Here is a 16,064-nt window from a genome sequence, read left to right on the forward strand (position 1 = left end):
TAACTGTATTAGTGCGATTCGTTCTGATATTGGGATGAAACTGGTGATTTTGTTGGCCAGTTGTTTGTGGACAACGAAAGCGACGCCGTACGTCTGCTTGGTGTTCTCTTCTCCTCCAGAACAGAAGACGTGGTGGTCGTTTGATATAAACTTCTTTGTTCCAGGCCATTTAGTTTCGCTTAGACCGAGTATGTTTATGTTGATGCGTTCCATTTCTTGTAAAACGTTGGCTAGTTTTCCTGGCTGTAATAGGCTTCTGACGTTCCATGTAGCTATTTTTAGAGTATTCTTCGATGCAAGCTCGGAGATTCTTAGCACCCCTGTCCCATTTAAGGGACGCCGGAACTCGGGACCGTGGTTTATTTTGCTTGCCATCAATGAAGTTTACAAGGGAAGAATAATCCAAGTAGTTTCCCGTTGCTTTCTTGGATCACAATTTAGTTGAGAAGGTCGTGTGTGGATCTTTTTAGATACACTAACGACTAAACAAAACAAAAACAAAAAACAAAACGTTATATAACTAAGGCTATACTCACAAATAAAAAAAACGTCAAAAAGTGTTTTCTATAATTATAATTTTTTCAGTATTAACCAAATAACTTTAGCAAATCGAAACATCGCTTAAATTTTCATTTTTTCATTTTTAGTCTTTTAGAAATTTTAAATCATGTTCAATTAAATATTACTTAAATAAATATCTCTTAAACTTTCTAGAAAAGAGCTGGGCTATAATAAAAGAGCAAATAGCAAAAAATTACATTGATTACACTATTTCATGGCAACAATGGTTTTACATATGTCAATGTATCATGTATATCAATAACACTATATATTCACTGTTTTTAATACACTTAAATTTTACTTTCCTGGCTTTGTTGTATATATAACAGAGGAAAAGTATGATGATTGGTCAATAAATTACTCACAAGGTTTTTACATTTTTGGACTCTGGAGACCTTGAAACATCAAGAAATGCAAAAAAATTTGGGGATTTTTCTGTATGTTAGTGTTTGTGTATGGGGCGATTTTGACCACCCTCTTTGAAACTTTCCACCATCTGTGCTTTCCGTTGAAAATTTCTGAAATTTTGCAGGGAGGTTTGTGTATTAGGGGGATTGATGCTATTAAATTTTGGTTGTTAAAGGCAGATGGGATGAGGAGATAAAAGGGGGAGTGTATGTCATATCTCAAGTAGGGTTGGACTTAATGCTTATTGTACTTGTTATTAGCATTTACAATTTTTTTATAAAACTCATTCCTACCCTCAAAATTAAGCTTTTGGCCACTTTATAATAATTAAAAATATAAAAAGTTTTTAATAATAAAATATCATAACAAACCCTTTCAGAACCTTTTTATTTCCAGTACAGTACTATATTTAGATGCAAGAACAAATGTCTTTGAATCTCTTTTTTGTTCTTGCATCTAAATATAGTATCATACTGGAAATAAAAAAGTTCTGAAAGGGTTAGTTACAAGTTTCAGTACAGTAGAGTGTCGTTTATCCAAAGGTCGGTTATCCGAAAGAATTCCAGTCGACAAATTTAAATTTTCGCCAGTGCTGTGGCGCTGTAATCTTTGGCTATGTCTTCAGCTACTCAAATATTTTACGTGTTTGATACTAAATTAACTTCTGAAGTATAATTTTTTATTGTTTTTATATTTTTCAATATATTTATTTTGTTCATACAAAATAAAAAACTAATTTTTAACGATACAATAGTCTTCGTTAGGCTTAACATCGACAAAAATTCAATGTGAAGCAACATGCAATGGAGAAAAATTTAAACATGGGATAAATTAATATATTTTTTCGTACATAATTGGTTATCCGAAAAATAAGTTATCCGAACAACCCCAGTCCCCAATTGATTCGGATAAACAACGCTCTACTGTATTCAAATAGTGTAAATTTGAAAATATCATAACAGATTACACTACACATGCACTTTTAAATGTTGCCAGGAAAGTTAAGCAACTTATTGCTGGATTTTTTATTCATGCAATACTAGGGTTAACATAATAGTTGAGGGCAAAATATGAACAGATTAGCATTAAAAGTACTCAGATAGCAAGGCAAAATAAAAGGAATTTATTCATATTTTTTTAATCTAGTAAATGTAAGCATATATAATATAAAGTTTCAATATACACTTTCCTTTGGGGCACAAAATGCAATTTTAAATATAAGAAAACTATTTTACCTTTTAGATAACAAGTACTATTAAATTAAAAAACTGTTGTAATAAATGTTTATGCGCTTGTGTTTTAAGCAACAGAGCCATTACATATGCTTATGCAATATTTCCACCTAGTTAACAAATACAAAAATAATTTTCAAAAATTTAACACCTTTTGTTAGATATAATTCTAAATGGTTATAATTTAACTATTAACTGTGCAATCAGTTGAAAAGTATGGACATTTTATTTATTTTTTCTAAGTACAGTACAAACAAGGACAGAGCCTTTAAAGTACAGACTGCCCATACTAAATACAGATGTATTGTAACCCTAATAATACAATTTATAATAAGTGATTGAAAACTGTTTATGTGGGATATAATATAAGAATTAAAAATTAATAATTTCTTTCAATTTTACTTGTAAAATTATTGGGTTATTTTTAAAAATGTGATCATGTAGAATAATTATGAAAATTTAGTTTTATTTACGTTATTAATAAAAATTTATGTTTGATCTTGTCTGTTAAAAAATTTTTGATTGGGTCTTTATTGACAAGACTATGTCTTGTCAATAAAGTTGTTGTAAATCGTACTGCCACCCATTCTTACCAGCATAGAGGTATGAAGGAGTATATGTCAAGAGTTGATATTTGGCACAGAGTATTAGGTGCCCAAATCATTTGCTCATAAAAATATCCAGACCCGTAGGTAGTCAGGGGAACGAGAATCGAGTCAAAATAAAGTACAAAATGGCGACCCTCTTCTACAAACAGGCAAAACAGCCACCTCACCCCACTGAAGTCAATTAGGGGAGAGTACCACCCACAGTCATTCTAAAAAGTGGGACTGAACACTTAGTTTCTTCTAGGTTAAATAAAATTTGTAATCTAATTTTGTAAATTTGGGAGTGCTTCAAATATGACGTTAAAATGGTTTTATGTCCTTAAAAGTGGGCTTTTTTTAATGTTATCTAGTATAGTAAAATTGTAGGATCGATAAAAATTTGACGTTATATTAGGGTTGTTGTTACATTCGATGACATTATAATCAGAGTAAACTATATTGTTTGTGCAAAATAAAAAATAATTTTGGACGATACAATAGCCACAATTATTTTTTTCAAAAACAGGAACTTTTTATTATGCATCGACAAAAATTCAACCCAGGCTGACATGCAACAGAGAGAAATTTTGAAATTAGATAGGTTAATTTCATCGAAGATGCATCATGGACGATCTTGTGGTTGTGGCTGGCGAAGTTTGAACGATCGCACCCAAAAGCAGCGATATCAAAGAAGATAGGAGAATGAGAACGAGACCTGCCTTGAGCATCAAAGTGATTTCGTCTCCGAGACATAGTCTTGTCCCAAATACGGTTTTGCCGTTTTACTTGTTTCTATATAAAACCAACAGAAACTGTTGGTTCAATAAATTCTATTAGTCCAGCAGGCTCTATTGAGTCTAAATTTCCAAGTAAAAACCAATACAATATGTTTACTAGATAACAAGTGTATTGAGTCCAAGTTACAACCTAGGCATCATTTAGCTAATTTATTATTTTTAACTACAAGCAATTGATTGAAGTAGATAACAATACTTTTGAAGTATTTTTAATATCAGTAAATGTTCATATAGTAAATTAATCTATAAATTACAGAAACGTTAAAAATATCATATTTATTAAGTATCAAAATATTTATATACAATTAGTTCATTATTTTTTTATCTAAAGTTTTACTAATATCAACTATTTTTTTCACCTATTCTAAAATTTTATCTGACTTATTTATTGTACAGTATAGTAATGTTGCTAAGACAAGAGTTTGCTTCTTACAACAAACATGATTTCAATAAAATAAAAAATATAACATATAAGAAACAGACAAATGTAAAACAATACATAGATATCATAATGATAAAATTCACATGAAATAAAACATTAAAAGCATGCAAAAAGTGTAAAAGGAAATCAATAAAAACAGTTTAAAAAATATAGAAAAAAAAACATTGATCATCATTTATCTAAGTTTAAAGATTTTTTACATATACAGTATTTTTAAAAATGATAAAATTAGAATAACAAAAATCCTTAATGGCAGATAAAGACAAAATAGCACAATGGTAATTAGTAAATTCAATACATGAAGTGTTGCAACTTGACTAGGTATGCAATGTGAAAAGGTGCAAGAGTTAATATTACCATTGAATTATTTGTAAAATAAAATGTGATTGAATAAATAATGCAGTGACTAAAAACTGGAAAACTGAGTCTAACACAAGTAACTTTAATTGAATCAGTGACAGAAAAATGGCTTAGCATGTTAAAAAGTAAGTAGACCTTATTACACTCAAAGGAAACTTTATGTAAAGAGGAAGCAGCTGATGCCTATGTGGCAATAGTCAATGACAGATTGGAAATTGGCAAAAATAAATGTCTAATGCAGTGATTCTCAACCTTTTTTTTGTCACAGTACACTTTTAATAATTTAAAATTTTGATGGTACACTAACAATAAGATAAATTTAAAAGAATTTTACTTGGTTAATTGAGAGATGTACCTATAATATATTTTGTAAAAATAGCATATGATAGTAATTTTCAATGAAATGTAAAATGAAATTACATTACAAAGTAAACAAAATCTTGTTTTATTTTCTCTAAATTTTTAAAATCATGGCCACATTCGAAACATGATAAAATGTGCCCACCATCTTGTAATTTAATAGAACTGCTGTAACTGCTTTGTCACTGTGGTTACTTTGGTAAGTACTGCAGGACAACTGGTGATGTCATAACAGTGATTTTTAAATGCGGTTGGTTATTTAGGTCACATTTTCTAAACGCCTTGGTAACTACTGGCAGTTACTGGTAACACCAGTTACAATTTCCAAACATGCCCTAGGAAGGTAGAACCAATTGAACAACTTGTCTTACATTACTTAATGTATGGGTATTTGCACTGGCAGCATACTTCAAAAATCTCATGTGTGGTTGCGAATCACTGGTTTAAGGACTGATCTTGAAGAGATTAGGAGACAATGGAACAATAAAATGCCTTTACAGATTGCAAGAACTTTTGGAAATGTAATAATATTTAAATATGAGTTCTTCATCCACTTAACCATCATCCTCAGTCCATATTGTTCATCTAAGATAATAGCTAAAACATTGTCTGTATGTAGTTGATGATGTATTGATTTATAAAAAGAAATTGAAGAAACAGGCTTTGAAGAAAAGAAAAATACATTGCAACAGTTTTAACAGATTGATTTGATTGAACAATTCTAGCAACCAAACTAAAATTTTGAAGTCTTGCTGTAAAACAGATGGGTCAGAATTTAGGAGTTTTAAATTATCAATGTAAGTGAAAATATTACAGTTTAAACAAGGCATAATGAAATCAAGAAAAGCAACAAAATATATATAAATAACTATTTAATATAAATCTCTATGAAATATCTCATACTAAAGTAAAATCTCCCAAAGAAAAGTCTTTGAACTTAACCATAAGATAATTGCCATAAGATAATTGAAGAAGGTACATCAAAATGATAAGTATAAATACCCAAAAGAAGAGAAGAAATAATTGAATCCAAAACTTGTGAAATATCAATTTGCAAAATGTATGTGGATTTCCTGTCTTCTAAAATATTTAGTATTGATGATTGAGTTGCAAGTAAGTTATGGTTGATTGATGATGTATGCCACAATGCTAGAAGGGTTTCAATCAGATACAAGGGGATTATATATATAATCAAATATGCTCAGAAATTTTGCTGTTAAAATTAGTATCTAAATTCAATAAGAAAATGTAATTGCTTTAAATTTAAATATGAAAATCTTTAAAAAACATCATTTACATGAAAGCAAAGTATTTGAAGTTATAATATATAAATATGGTTCTAATCTATTTTAAAAATGATTTTCCAACTATGGTAGTTGACTATAATTTTGTCAAGAGGACAAATTATGACATCAATCTGAGGATACTGCTTTAAATTAAGTTTTATTTATATGAACATGAAGTTTTAGAATGGGAACCTTGAAACATAACACACCATAAGTTCAAATCTAATAACTTCTTACAACAAACATAAAAACCATCAACTTTTCACTGTAAACCATCAATGATGGTTTACAGTGAAAAACTTGTAATTCAAAATTTGCAACATTTCAAAATAAGTGAAAAAAAACAATAAAAAATTCTGGGTTTAGACAATTAAAATGTTTGATGGTTTAAACAGATTGGCTTTAACAATTTTTCAGTGTAAAGCATGTCTGTTTTCTGATTTTAAGGAGTAAACTTTCATGATATACAAGGTTTTCATTCTAGGCTATCAATATACAATGTCATATTAAAAGTTCTACTTTTATTTAGCCAATCCACAAATATATAAATATATTTGTTATCTAATAAAAATTAGTTATGAAATTATACTAGTTTTCATATACCAATATCATATGTACTAATAAAATGTTTTAATAGTATCTATTGGTTTGATCATTCCAATAAAAACAAACAGAATATCAATGAAAATTGTTGTTGTATTTTTTTTTAATGGGTCTTCATAAAAGTAATGTGATATCTTTATAACTAAAGTTATAAAGTTAAAAATGTAAAAATTAAACAAGTTGATATATTTTACTGAAAATAGAGCACAATATATTAAATGATATCATAACTTAATCAACAAACACAATTCTTTTAACTATCTTAAAATTAAGGAAAATGGAAATGTAGAAGAAATAGGGAAGGATAAGGAAAAGAATAGAAATACCTGGGGTTTTCGTAGCGACGTGCTCTTGGGTAGGACACAACTTTGGATCTCCCTCTTATTTGTGACCCTTTTCTTATCGTAGACCTTTTGTCTATTTTTTCTTTACTTCATCGTCTTTTCTCAAGGTTTTCTGTCCGTAGTCTTTTTCTCTTTTATCCTTCGGCAACTCGCAGTCTCTGATTGTCCTTCTTGAGTTCTGGAGCAAACAAATAATTTTTATTTCATTTGACCATGTTGTACTCTATTTTCAGTAAATATATCAGTCTTGTTTAATTTTTATATTTTTTTGAAAAAGTTCCAAATGATTTGGAAAACAACAAATTCATTAAATCCCTATTTAATATAATCTTTTGACTATTTAAAAAATTTTCTTTTATAAAATTTATTATTATTAATTTTTTAATATATTAATTGTGTATAATTTTGTATGTATTCTTTAGACAAGAGAGCATTCTTTCTTGTTTCGACTTCTGATCAGCATGCAATTTATGAATTTGCTGCTGCTTCTGTAAGTGAAAGAAGGATGTAAGTAAAACATTTTTTAAAAGTTTCTTAATGTTTATATATACATTCTGTAAAAAAGTTGTATAATGTTCCATATTTTGTCAAAGTTTGTAATTTTGTAATAAGGTATAATTTATTTTAAAAATTATAATAAAAACAAATTTTATTCTGTTTAGTTCTATAAAATTAATCTTAGATATTTTAAAATATTTTAATCTGCTTAATTATCTGTTGTTAACTGAATAATAATTTAGGAAGATCATTAAATTATATTTGATATCATTACATTTGTGATGAGTTACATTCATAATATGAATGTAACATAGTTACATTCATAATATGATAACATAGTTACATTCATATATGAGTTACATTCATAATATGAATGTAACTCATCACAATTTAGTATTATTAATTGTAATTATATTAAATTGTAATTGCTATATTTGTATTTTTAATTAATTTGTGGCAAATTTTCAGTAAAAATGCTTCGGTTATAATTGTTATAAAATATCTTACTCAAGTATCATTGTATTATTTATTTAAAAATTAATTTTATAATTTTAACAGTAAAAAATTTTTACTTATTCTTAAAAAATTTACTTTCAAATAAATTTTTGTATTTCTTTAGATGGTTAAGACATATCACAGAGGCAATTGACATGTCCAAGTCATCAATTAATCAAACACATCTTCCAGATTATACATCACCTCAGATAAATAAATTAGCATGTCCAGAAAGTAGTTTGGAAGATATAGAAACAAATACAAATACAGAGTAAGTTATTGTTGCAATGACTATTTTAATAAAAATTGAATGAATATTATGAAATAAAATATAATCTCTAAAATTAAAATTATAACTCAAAGTTTTGCCATTTTACAAGTTTGTTTAATAAAATAAGCTGTTATTTCTAGGAGTAAGTTTGGAAATCAAAAATTCTTTTTGGATTTCCTTGACTTCAACTTCAGAGAGAATTCAAAATTAACTTCAAAGAAAAACTTCTTTGAAGTTAATTTTGGCCTTTTTATTTTTTAAAGTTTGTTCTCACTTGTTTTTACTTCCTTTCAAATTGTTCATTTTGAATTCTGTCTGAAACTGAAACCAAGTAATTTCAGAAATATTAATGTTTTCAATAAATTTTAATTTTTAAAATTAAGATGTACATTATTTATTAGCTTATAATAAAATTTATTTGTGATGTAACTTTATACTGAGAAAAAATAAGTTAGCTTTATTAGTTTTTATCATTATTTATTGAATCTTTACTTTAGCATTCTGAAACAAGCATTCTAATTGTTTCTGCCAGATAAATGATATCATTGAGCAAAGCATAAGCAGAGCTCTTCATAAGTTTAAGTGTTTTCTGTCATTGAAGTCCAAAGCAACTGCATGACCAATAAACATGATTTTTTACCAATATGTACAAATTGACAAGGCCAATGTTGTGACAAAAAGTTGGAATTTTGAAATTTGACGTATGGACTGAGATACTTGAAGTCATAGTTTTCCATGTAAACTCTATGGGTTTAAAACAACTGCACAACCAATAAACATGAGTTTTTACAAATATAGTCTCTTCTGAAATAATAGAGCCACTGTGAAATAACGATCTTATAGTAATAAAGGAATAAGAAATGCATTGTGAAACTGATTCCCATGAAGACACAAAGCATTTTAATGTCACTACTCAATAAATATAACACTTCATAATTAACATGTAATCAATCACCCTTTGGCCCAATTGATCTAACTGGCCCTGATTTCCTGTAATTTTGCTATAAAAACATATATTTTTTTCTCTTTCTATTCTTTTGCAAAGAACATTAGAAAGCAATTGAAGGAAATTCATTATTGATTATTATAATATTGTATAATAATAAGAATAATAATACTTTTATCATAAAACAGTAATAAAATAAAAATATAAATGACTTTTAACAATGTCATATAGGATATACTTGTTCCAAAATGATAGAGGCATCTCTGCTTCAGGATTTAAATTGCAATTAATATACAATATAGTGTGGCTGTCAGCCATGATATATTAATATATTTTGTATATTTTATTTTGAATTAATCCTAGCCTTCCTTCCTGTGTCTTTGTTATGAATTCCTTCTAGAACTTTCTTGTCTAACCCTTTTGCCCTTGGGTAGGATTGTCTTTTCCACAAAAATAAGAACAAAAGAGGGAATGGAGCCCTTAGGCCAAACAAACAGAAAAAGAGTCAGTCTGGGTGAGAATCTGGAAAAGGTAGGCAGGAAAAAGGCAGTGCTCCAGAACTTAACAAGGACGATCGGAGACTGCAAGTTGCCGAGGGATGAAAGAGAAAAGACTATGGACAGAAAACCTTGAGAAAAGACAACGAAGTAAAGAAAAAATAGACAAAAGTCTACGACAAGAAAGGGTCACAAATAAGAGGGAGATCCAAAGTTGTGTCCTACCCAAGAGCACATTGTTACAAAAACCCAGGTTTCTATTCTTTTCCTTATCTTTCCCTATTTCTTCTACGTTTCCATTTTCCTTAATTTTAAGATAGTTATAAGTTTAAGTTAGTATAAGTTAATATGACCAGCGTCTGACTGTCACACGTGTGTGAATTAACTATTTGGAGGACAAATAGTTAATTCACACATGCCCCTATGTATATAAAATTCATAAAGTTGTAAAGTTGGGATCCAATGTAAAGAACCCGTTTGGAGAGCATTAAAATACTTTGTGCTGTAAATAGTATTAACTTTTTTGTTGTAGAATTTTGCTCACAGAATTAAGTACCTCTCATTACGAACATCACAATAGCAAACAGTATATTATAAAATACAAAACAGTACTAGATAGGGAGTGAATTTCTACAAAATATAGTCCTGGAATACATGATAAATTGAAGGGTTTTTTATAGAAAGAGGAAAATTTGTCATTTTGTGGCAAATTACATCAATTTTAGTGGAGAATATGGAAGAAAATTCCATCTGGAAGATGCCCTGCACTGAATTCCTGTCAAAAATACTAATTTTCAGAAAACTTGAAATTCTGCAATAAGTCTGGTACAAATTGCAACTCATCTAGCCATAAATGTGTCAAAATCAACAGTATACAGAGTTGTCTAATCATCTACAGAAAAAGAATATGAAACAAATTCTTCCTCTAAATAAGAGCCACAAAGAAGGCCTTTGTTGTATGCAGAATTAGTAATGGGAGTTCTCTTCTTGAAAAATTTGGGGACCCCTGCTTTAGAATATCAGCAATTACTACATATGAGATATGCATCTAGTGCCATTTGCAGAGGGAAATTTTTCCAGTTTCAACAATCTAATGAACCCCATCACATTGCAAAATCAACTTTGGATTGGTTTTTGGCAAATGGTGTTCATGTTATAGGCTCCCTGCCTATAATTTTGTGCTACTGATGGAGACCTCTTGTGGTAAAATAGTGAACTTTGTAGCTACAAACAACAGAGTTATGACTGAGCTAATATGGCAAAATTGGTGAATTTTCTTCTGGAATAAAGAAATGAAATATTTGTAGCATGTAATAAGTTTTACAGTAATACCATAGGAGTAGTTTGTTTTTATTTTTTCCAAATGAAAAAGATGCAGTTAGAAGAAACGCATGGATTAATGCTGTACTTTCATTTGTCCATCTTTATTAATAATAAAAGGTTTCCTAAGGTTGAATGAATATTTTATTTCCAATAAACAATAATGTCTGTCACCGTCTCTGATAATGCCATCTGGAGTACAGCATAGCCATGGCATTGCTGGGCAATACACATATGATTAGATATTATCTAAAGAGTTTTCCATCAGTATAGTGTATTTGGATCAGCTGGATATATGTGTTGGTTTGTTTTTCTATCTTTTTCTTGTTCAAAAATTGTGGCTAAGCCTTCTTGCTTGTTTGTATTCATTTCTAAAGTTGCTGGTTTATTCAAAGCTTGTGGTAAGCTTGTTCTTGGTTCTATTTTTTCTTCTCTACTGATAAAAAAGTAAGACATGCTGCATGTTTGCAACTACCAAGAAGTCCTGCCTGCATGAGCAAAATGCATTAACCATTTTCCATTGGTCATCAAGCTGGAAAAAATCATTTACTTACATTAAGTTAATATGTTTACGTTAATTTTTTTATCAGTTCTCTTATGTCGTATGTTGATGGCAGCAAATCTTGCATGTACTTTTTCTTTTGCAATAAACATTAATGAGATTTTAAAAATGTTTGCATTAATATTTTTATTTTTACTATAAAACATACATATTTATAAAAATGTATTGGTACAAATACATTTTTATAAAATTAAATTTTAATGACATTTTAAAAAAATGATCAAAGAAATGTAATATAGATGATTAACTTTCCATTACAAGTAATTTGCCCAAAGGAATTTGTTAGCTAGATTTAGGTACCTATATATGCATTTGTGGAATACATTAACCAAAAGCTGTTTATTTTTGAATATTTTGAGTGACTTTATGAAAATGGCCTGTTTATTTCAATTTTTTCTCTGTCTAATAGATTTGAAGGATTGAGGATATAAATGGATTTGAAGGATTCCGGGATTATTTTTTTGTAGAAAAAAAATAATCCTCAAAAGTAACAGGAAATAAAATTATTACTTAAAACTATGTTCATTGCACCTATCGAGAGAACAGCATCAACATCAATACCCAATGCTGATACTGTTACTGATGCTTTAAACCTACTCATGATACCGATACTGGTATTGATACTTTTGTGGTATTGGGACATCTCTAATTCTAAATATTAGCTTTATATTTTTTTCTTTCAGGTTACCTTCACCATATGATAAAACATTAGAAAAGAATACTAATGAAAATAATTCCAAAGAATCAGAAGAAACAAAACTATTAGGACCAGAGAAAAAAGAAGAAACAATTCCCAAAGTACCTCCTCCATCAGAAAATGGTGAACCAAAAAAACAAAGACGTTTACAGCGGGTAGAAATTTTAAAAATTGCAGATGGTCCAGAATTAATAGCACCTAGTGAAGTAATTGTGAGGCAAGGAGCTGCATATCAAACTGCTGAACCAGTTTTAACACCTATTGGTAAAATAAAATTGTTATTCAATTTTCGTGTAAAGCAGGATCAAATAAAGCCCAGAAAAATAATTTTATTATACATTTGACAAAAACAAAAGCACAGAACATTTATATTTTTTAACATAGTTTCCTATGTCCATAACACTTTATCCACCATTCAATCCCATGAGAAAAACTTAGTTGATTGTGTTTTGCTGAATCTTTCAGTCTGATTGGCAATTGTTGTAGTGGTTATCTTTACTTTGTGAAGACAAGTATTGGAACAAAAATTCTTGTGCCTACAGATCTCTTTTTCTTACAATGGCAAGTTTCAGAGATGCAGAATTGTTATTCTATGATGTATTAGGTGTTAGCAGTAACAAATCCAGAAATTTTTAGAGTTGGTGCAGAAAGGAAACAACATGCCTTATGGAATGAAATTTTTTACTGAGTTGAGGTTCCTGGCTTTACTTGGGAAAAATCTCCACAAGGGAGTAAAATTGTGCCTTGCACACTCCCTTAAATCTACTCTTGGAACTTACTGTTAATTCAAAACAATTATAAGCCAAAATTGCTTCATTATTATCTCAGAAGACAATGCTGTTTTCTAAGGGTTTTTGTGCTTGAAATGTTTTTGACTTGGAGAGACAAATTCTGCTATTTCTTGCTGGTTTTCTTTGATAATACATACTTGCCAACCTTAGAATAAAGATGAAGTTGACCTGATAGCTAGGAATGGCTGATTTTGGAAGGCAAAGGCCAAGAAATAAAAACACAATTTGTAGAAAGATTGCAGATAAAACTTGCACTACTTTTAAGAATTTATTTAAACTTCACAACCTAAGTTTGTAGATGGTTCTAAATTATTTAATAAATTATTAAAAATTAGCTGTGTTACCCATTGTTGATAGGAGGTATTTATTTGTGAAATTATATTTATTTACCTAAAGAGTATATCTGCAGAGAATTGTGTTACAGATTCATTATATTCTTATTAAAGGTGTGGAATATTTTCTAGATAAACTTATTGAATAACCTCCAATATACAACATTTCGTGCTTTAACATTAGGAGCACAAATGAACAGATTTGCAGCTACTAACACGTGAGTATGCAACATAGAGTTGGTCATGTGAAAAGCAACTGCATCCCAGGTCAAGTCCCACAACTCTTGGTTTTGGCCTTGAGACTGGTTAAGGTCATAGCAAAGCATAGACCAACTGGAAATTGTAGGCATTTATATTCGAATGGGTAGTTTGTCAGGATTAATGGTATGCTATTGATTAATTAATTGATATATCTGTCCTGATATATAACAATTTTCAATGTTGACATGAAATTTCTTTTAAGTATTTCAGTGGCACCAAAACTTGTCATTTGGAAGGCCCTATTGTGCTTTAAAAAATGTTTAGTGTTAGGATGAGTCCCATTTAATAGTGATAGAAAAAGTTCGGGACAAGTACAACATTCAGTTTAACTTTGCCAGAAGAGCAGCAAATCCCCTGTGATTCATTCTTCCATTCAGAGCACTGCAATACCCACATACTTTATCTATAGACCCAATATTAGCTGCTGACGAACAGTCTAAGAGAGTCATAAATGAAAGCACTTCAGAGTTTTTTGTGCCAAGGATTTGTTGTTTTTGAGTAGGCATAACCTTCACTCACACAAATAAATTAAATTCATGCACATCACGAACACAATATGTAACAATTCCAAAACCCACCATATGTATGTACTGTACACATACTGCCATCTAGCATGATGACGTCACATTTTTAATGTCTTGAAGATTTTGCTAATTAACTAATTATAATTTAATGTCAGTTCGTCAAATATAGTAGTAAACTTCAATAATACACTTTTCTTATAGATAAATGCCTTGACAGGAAGTACTAATTCATGTGTCACCATCTAGTGAAGAGAGAGACAAATAGACAGACAAGAAATTTATTGGTTTTATTTAATTAATAAAACTGTAGGTTTGATTAGTGGTAAACATTCCATAAATCATAAAGATGCTACAGTTAAAATTTGGTAATGATTGGTTCAGTAGTTTTTGCAGTTAGTTGGAACAAATGAAAAATATGTTGTCTCTTTAAATAGCAGTATAGATTATAATTAATTTTAAAAAACTATAATTTAGGTAAGAGATGGTGCCTAACGTACCTCTAGTACCAAATTACTTAGTATCTAATCATTAATAATAGTGGATTTATAGCTTGATTGTTTAAGGTGATTGTCTGGTTGAGTATTTTTCTATTGAATAATGTTTATCTTTTTTATCGTAGTAACTCCATCATTTCTGGCAAATTGCTATATATTAGTGCTTTATTTTAGGTAGGTTTCAAAACCCCCATGCATGACACTTATGGAATCTGGAATGCTTATTTATAATAATGGGCATTTAACTATAATTCATATTCAACTCAGAAAGCAAATCTTACAATGTTATGTGCCTGTTTTTCCTTATGATTAGCTATATCATACTTGTCAATTTCTCTGTGACAACATTAGCTTGTCTTGTCTGTGAAGCATCACTTTTATTTTGATGCCATTATTGAATTTATATGATGGCTCATCCATTTGACTCCTACTTAAACATGCACAACCAACAGCTGCAGACATTATCCTATGAATGTTAACTGGTATGATACCTTCAACATTAAAAAACTTTTATGACAGACCATGTCGTCTCTTTTGTGTATGGCTCTGCAGCAAAACTGTTTGAAGCCACTTTTGAAATACAATCATCTACATTGACATTGGCAATGGAACTACACAAGCAACAACACACATCATAACACAGAATGGTACACAGAAAATTGATATAATTGGCTGAGGCATAAACAATAAATTCATTTTATTTGATCCTTCTTCATATTTTTTTCATTATGCTATGTAAGTCATTTTAATCATATGAAATATTTCCATTCCATAAGAAATTACAATATTTAAAAAATTTTAAAGTGTTGCCCATAGGCTCTAAAATATGTGCCATTCCTATATAAATTTATTTTTTTATTTAAAAATTAGTATGAACTTAAATTAAGTCATTAAAATTTTACAGTTATTTATTATAAATGTGCATACACAAAAGCAAATTACACATTAAATATTTTGTTGTATACGTTCAGAAAAATAAAAAATATTTTTATATGTTCTTTAAATAAACCATTTATTTATAAATACGTTTGAATGAATTTTTCAGAACAACTGAGACGAAAAGAACAACAAATTGGTATTTATTTGTGAAATTATATTTATTTACCTAAAGAGTATATCTGCAGAGAATTGTGTTACAGATTCATTATATTCTTATTAAAGGTGTGGAATATTTTCTAGATAAACTTATTGAATAACCTCCAATATACAACATTTCGTGCTTTAACATTAGGAGCACAAATGAACAGATTTGCAGCTACTAACACGTGAGTATGCAACATAGAGTTGGTCATGTGAAAAGCAACTGCATCCCAGGTCAAGTCCCACAACTCTTGGTTTTGGCCTTGAGACTGGTTAAGGTCATAGCAAAGCATAGACCAACTGGAAATTGTAGGCA

The 16,064-nt window shown here is 29.4% G+C and overlaps 1 protein-coding gene across 1 annotated transcript; it reads left to right on the top strand.

Annotated features, from left to right (window-relative positions):
• The first annotated feature begins 6,844 nt into the window (after positions 1 to 6,844).
• LOC111631843 lies at positions 6,845 to 15,757 on the top strand. Its single transcript, XM_023376168.1, has 4 exons — positions 6,845 to 7,487; positions 8,098 to 8,244; positions 12,253 to 12,530; positions 15,714 to 15,757. Exons 1-4 carry the CDS (start codon positions 7,390 to 7,392, stop codon positions 15,755 to 15,757), a joined length of 567 nt encoding a protein of 188 aa, XP_023231936.1. The 5' UTR covers positions 6,845 to 7,389.
• The last annotated feature ends 307 nt before the right edge of the window (positions 15,758 to 16,064 follow it).

The sequence above is a fragment of the Centruroides sculpturatus genome, unplaced genomic scaffold (assembly GCF_000671375.1).
Source record: "Centruroides sculpturatus isolate CEXI.00-Female unplaced genomic scaffold, Cexi_2.0 scaffold591, whole genome shotgun sequence".
Taxonomy (NCBI): domain Eukaryota; kingdom Metazoa; phylum Arthropoda; class Arachnida; order Scorpiones; family Buthidae; genus Centruroides; species Centruroides sculpturatus.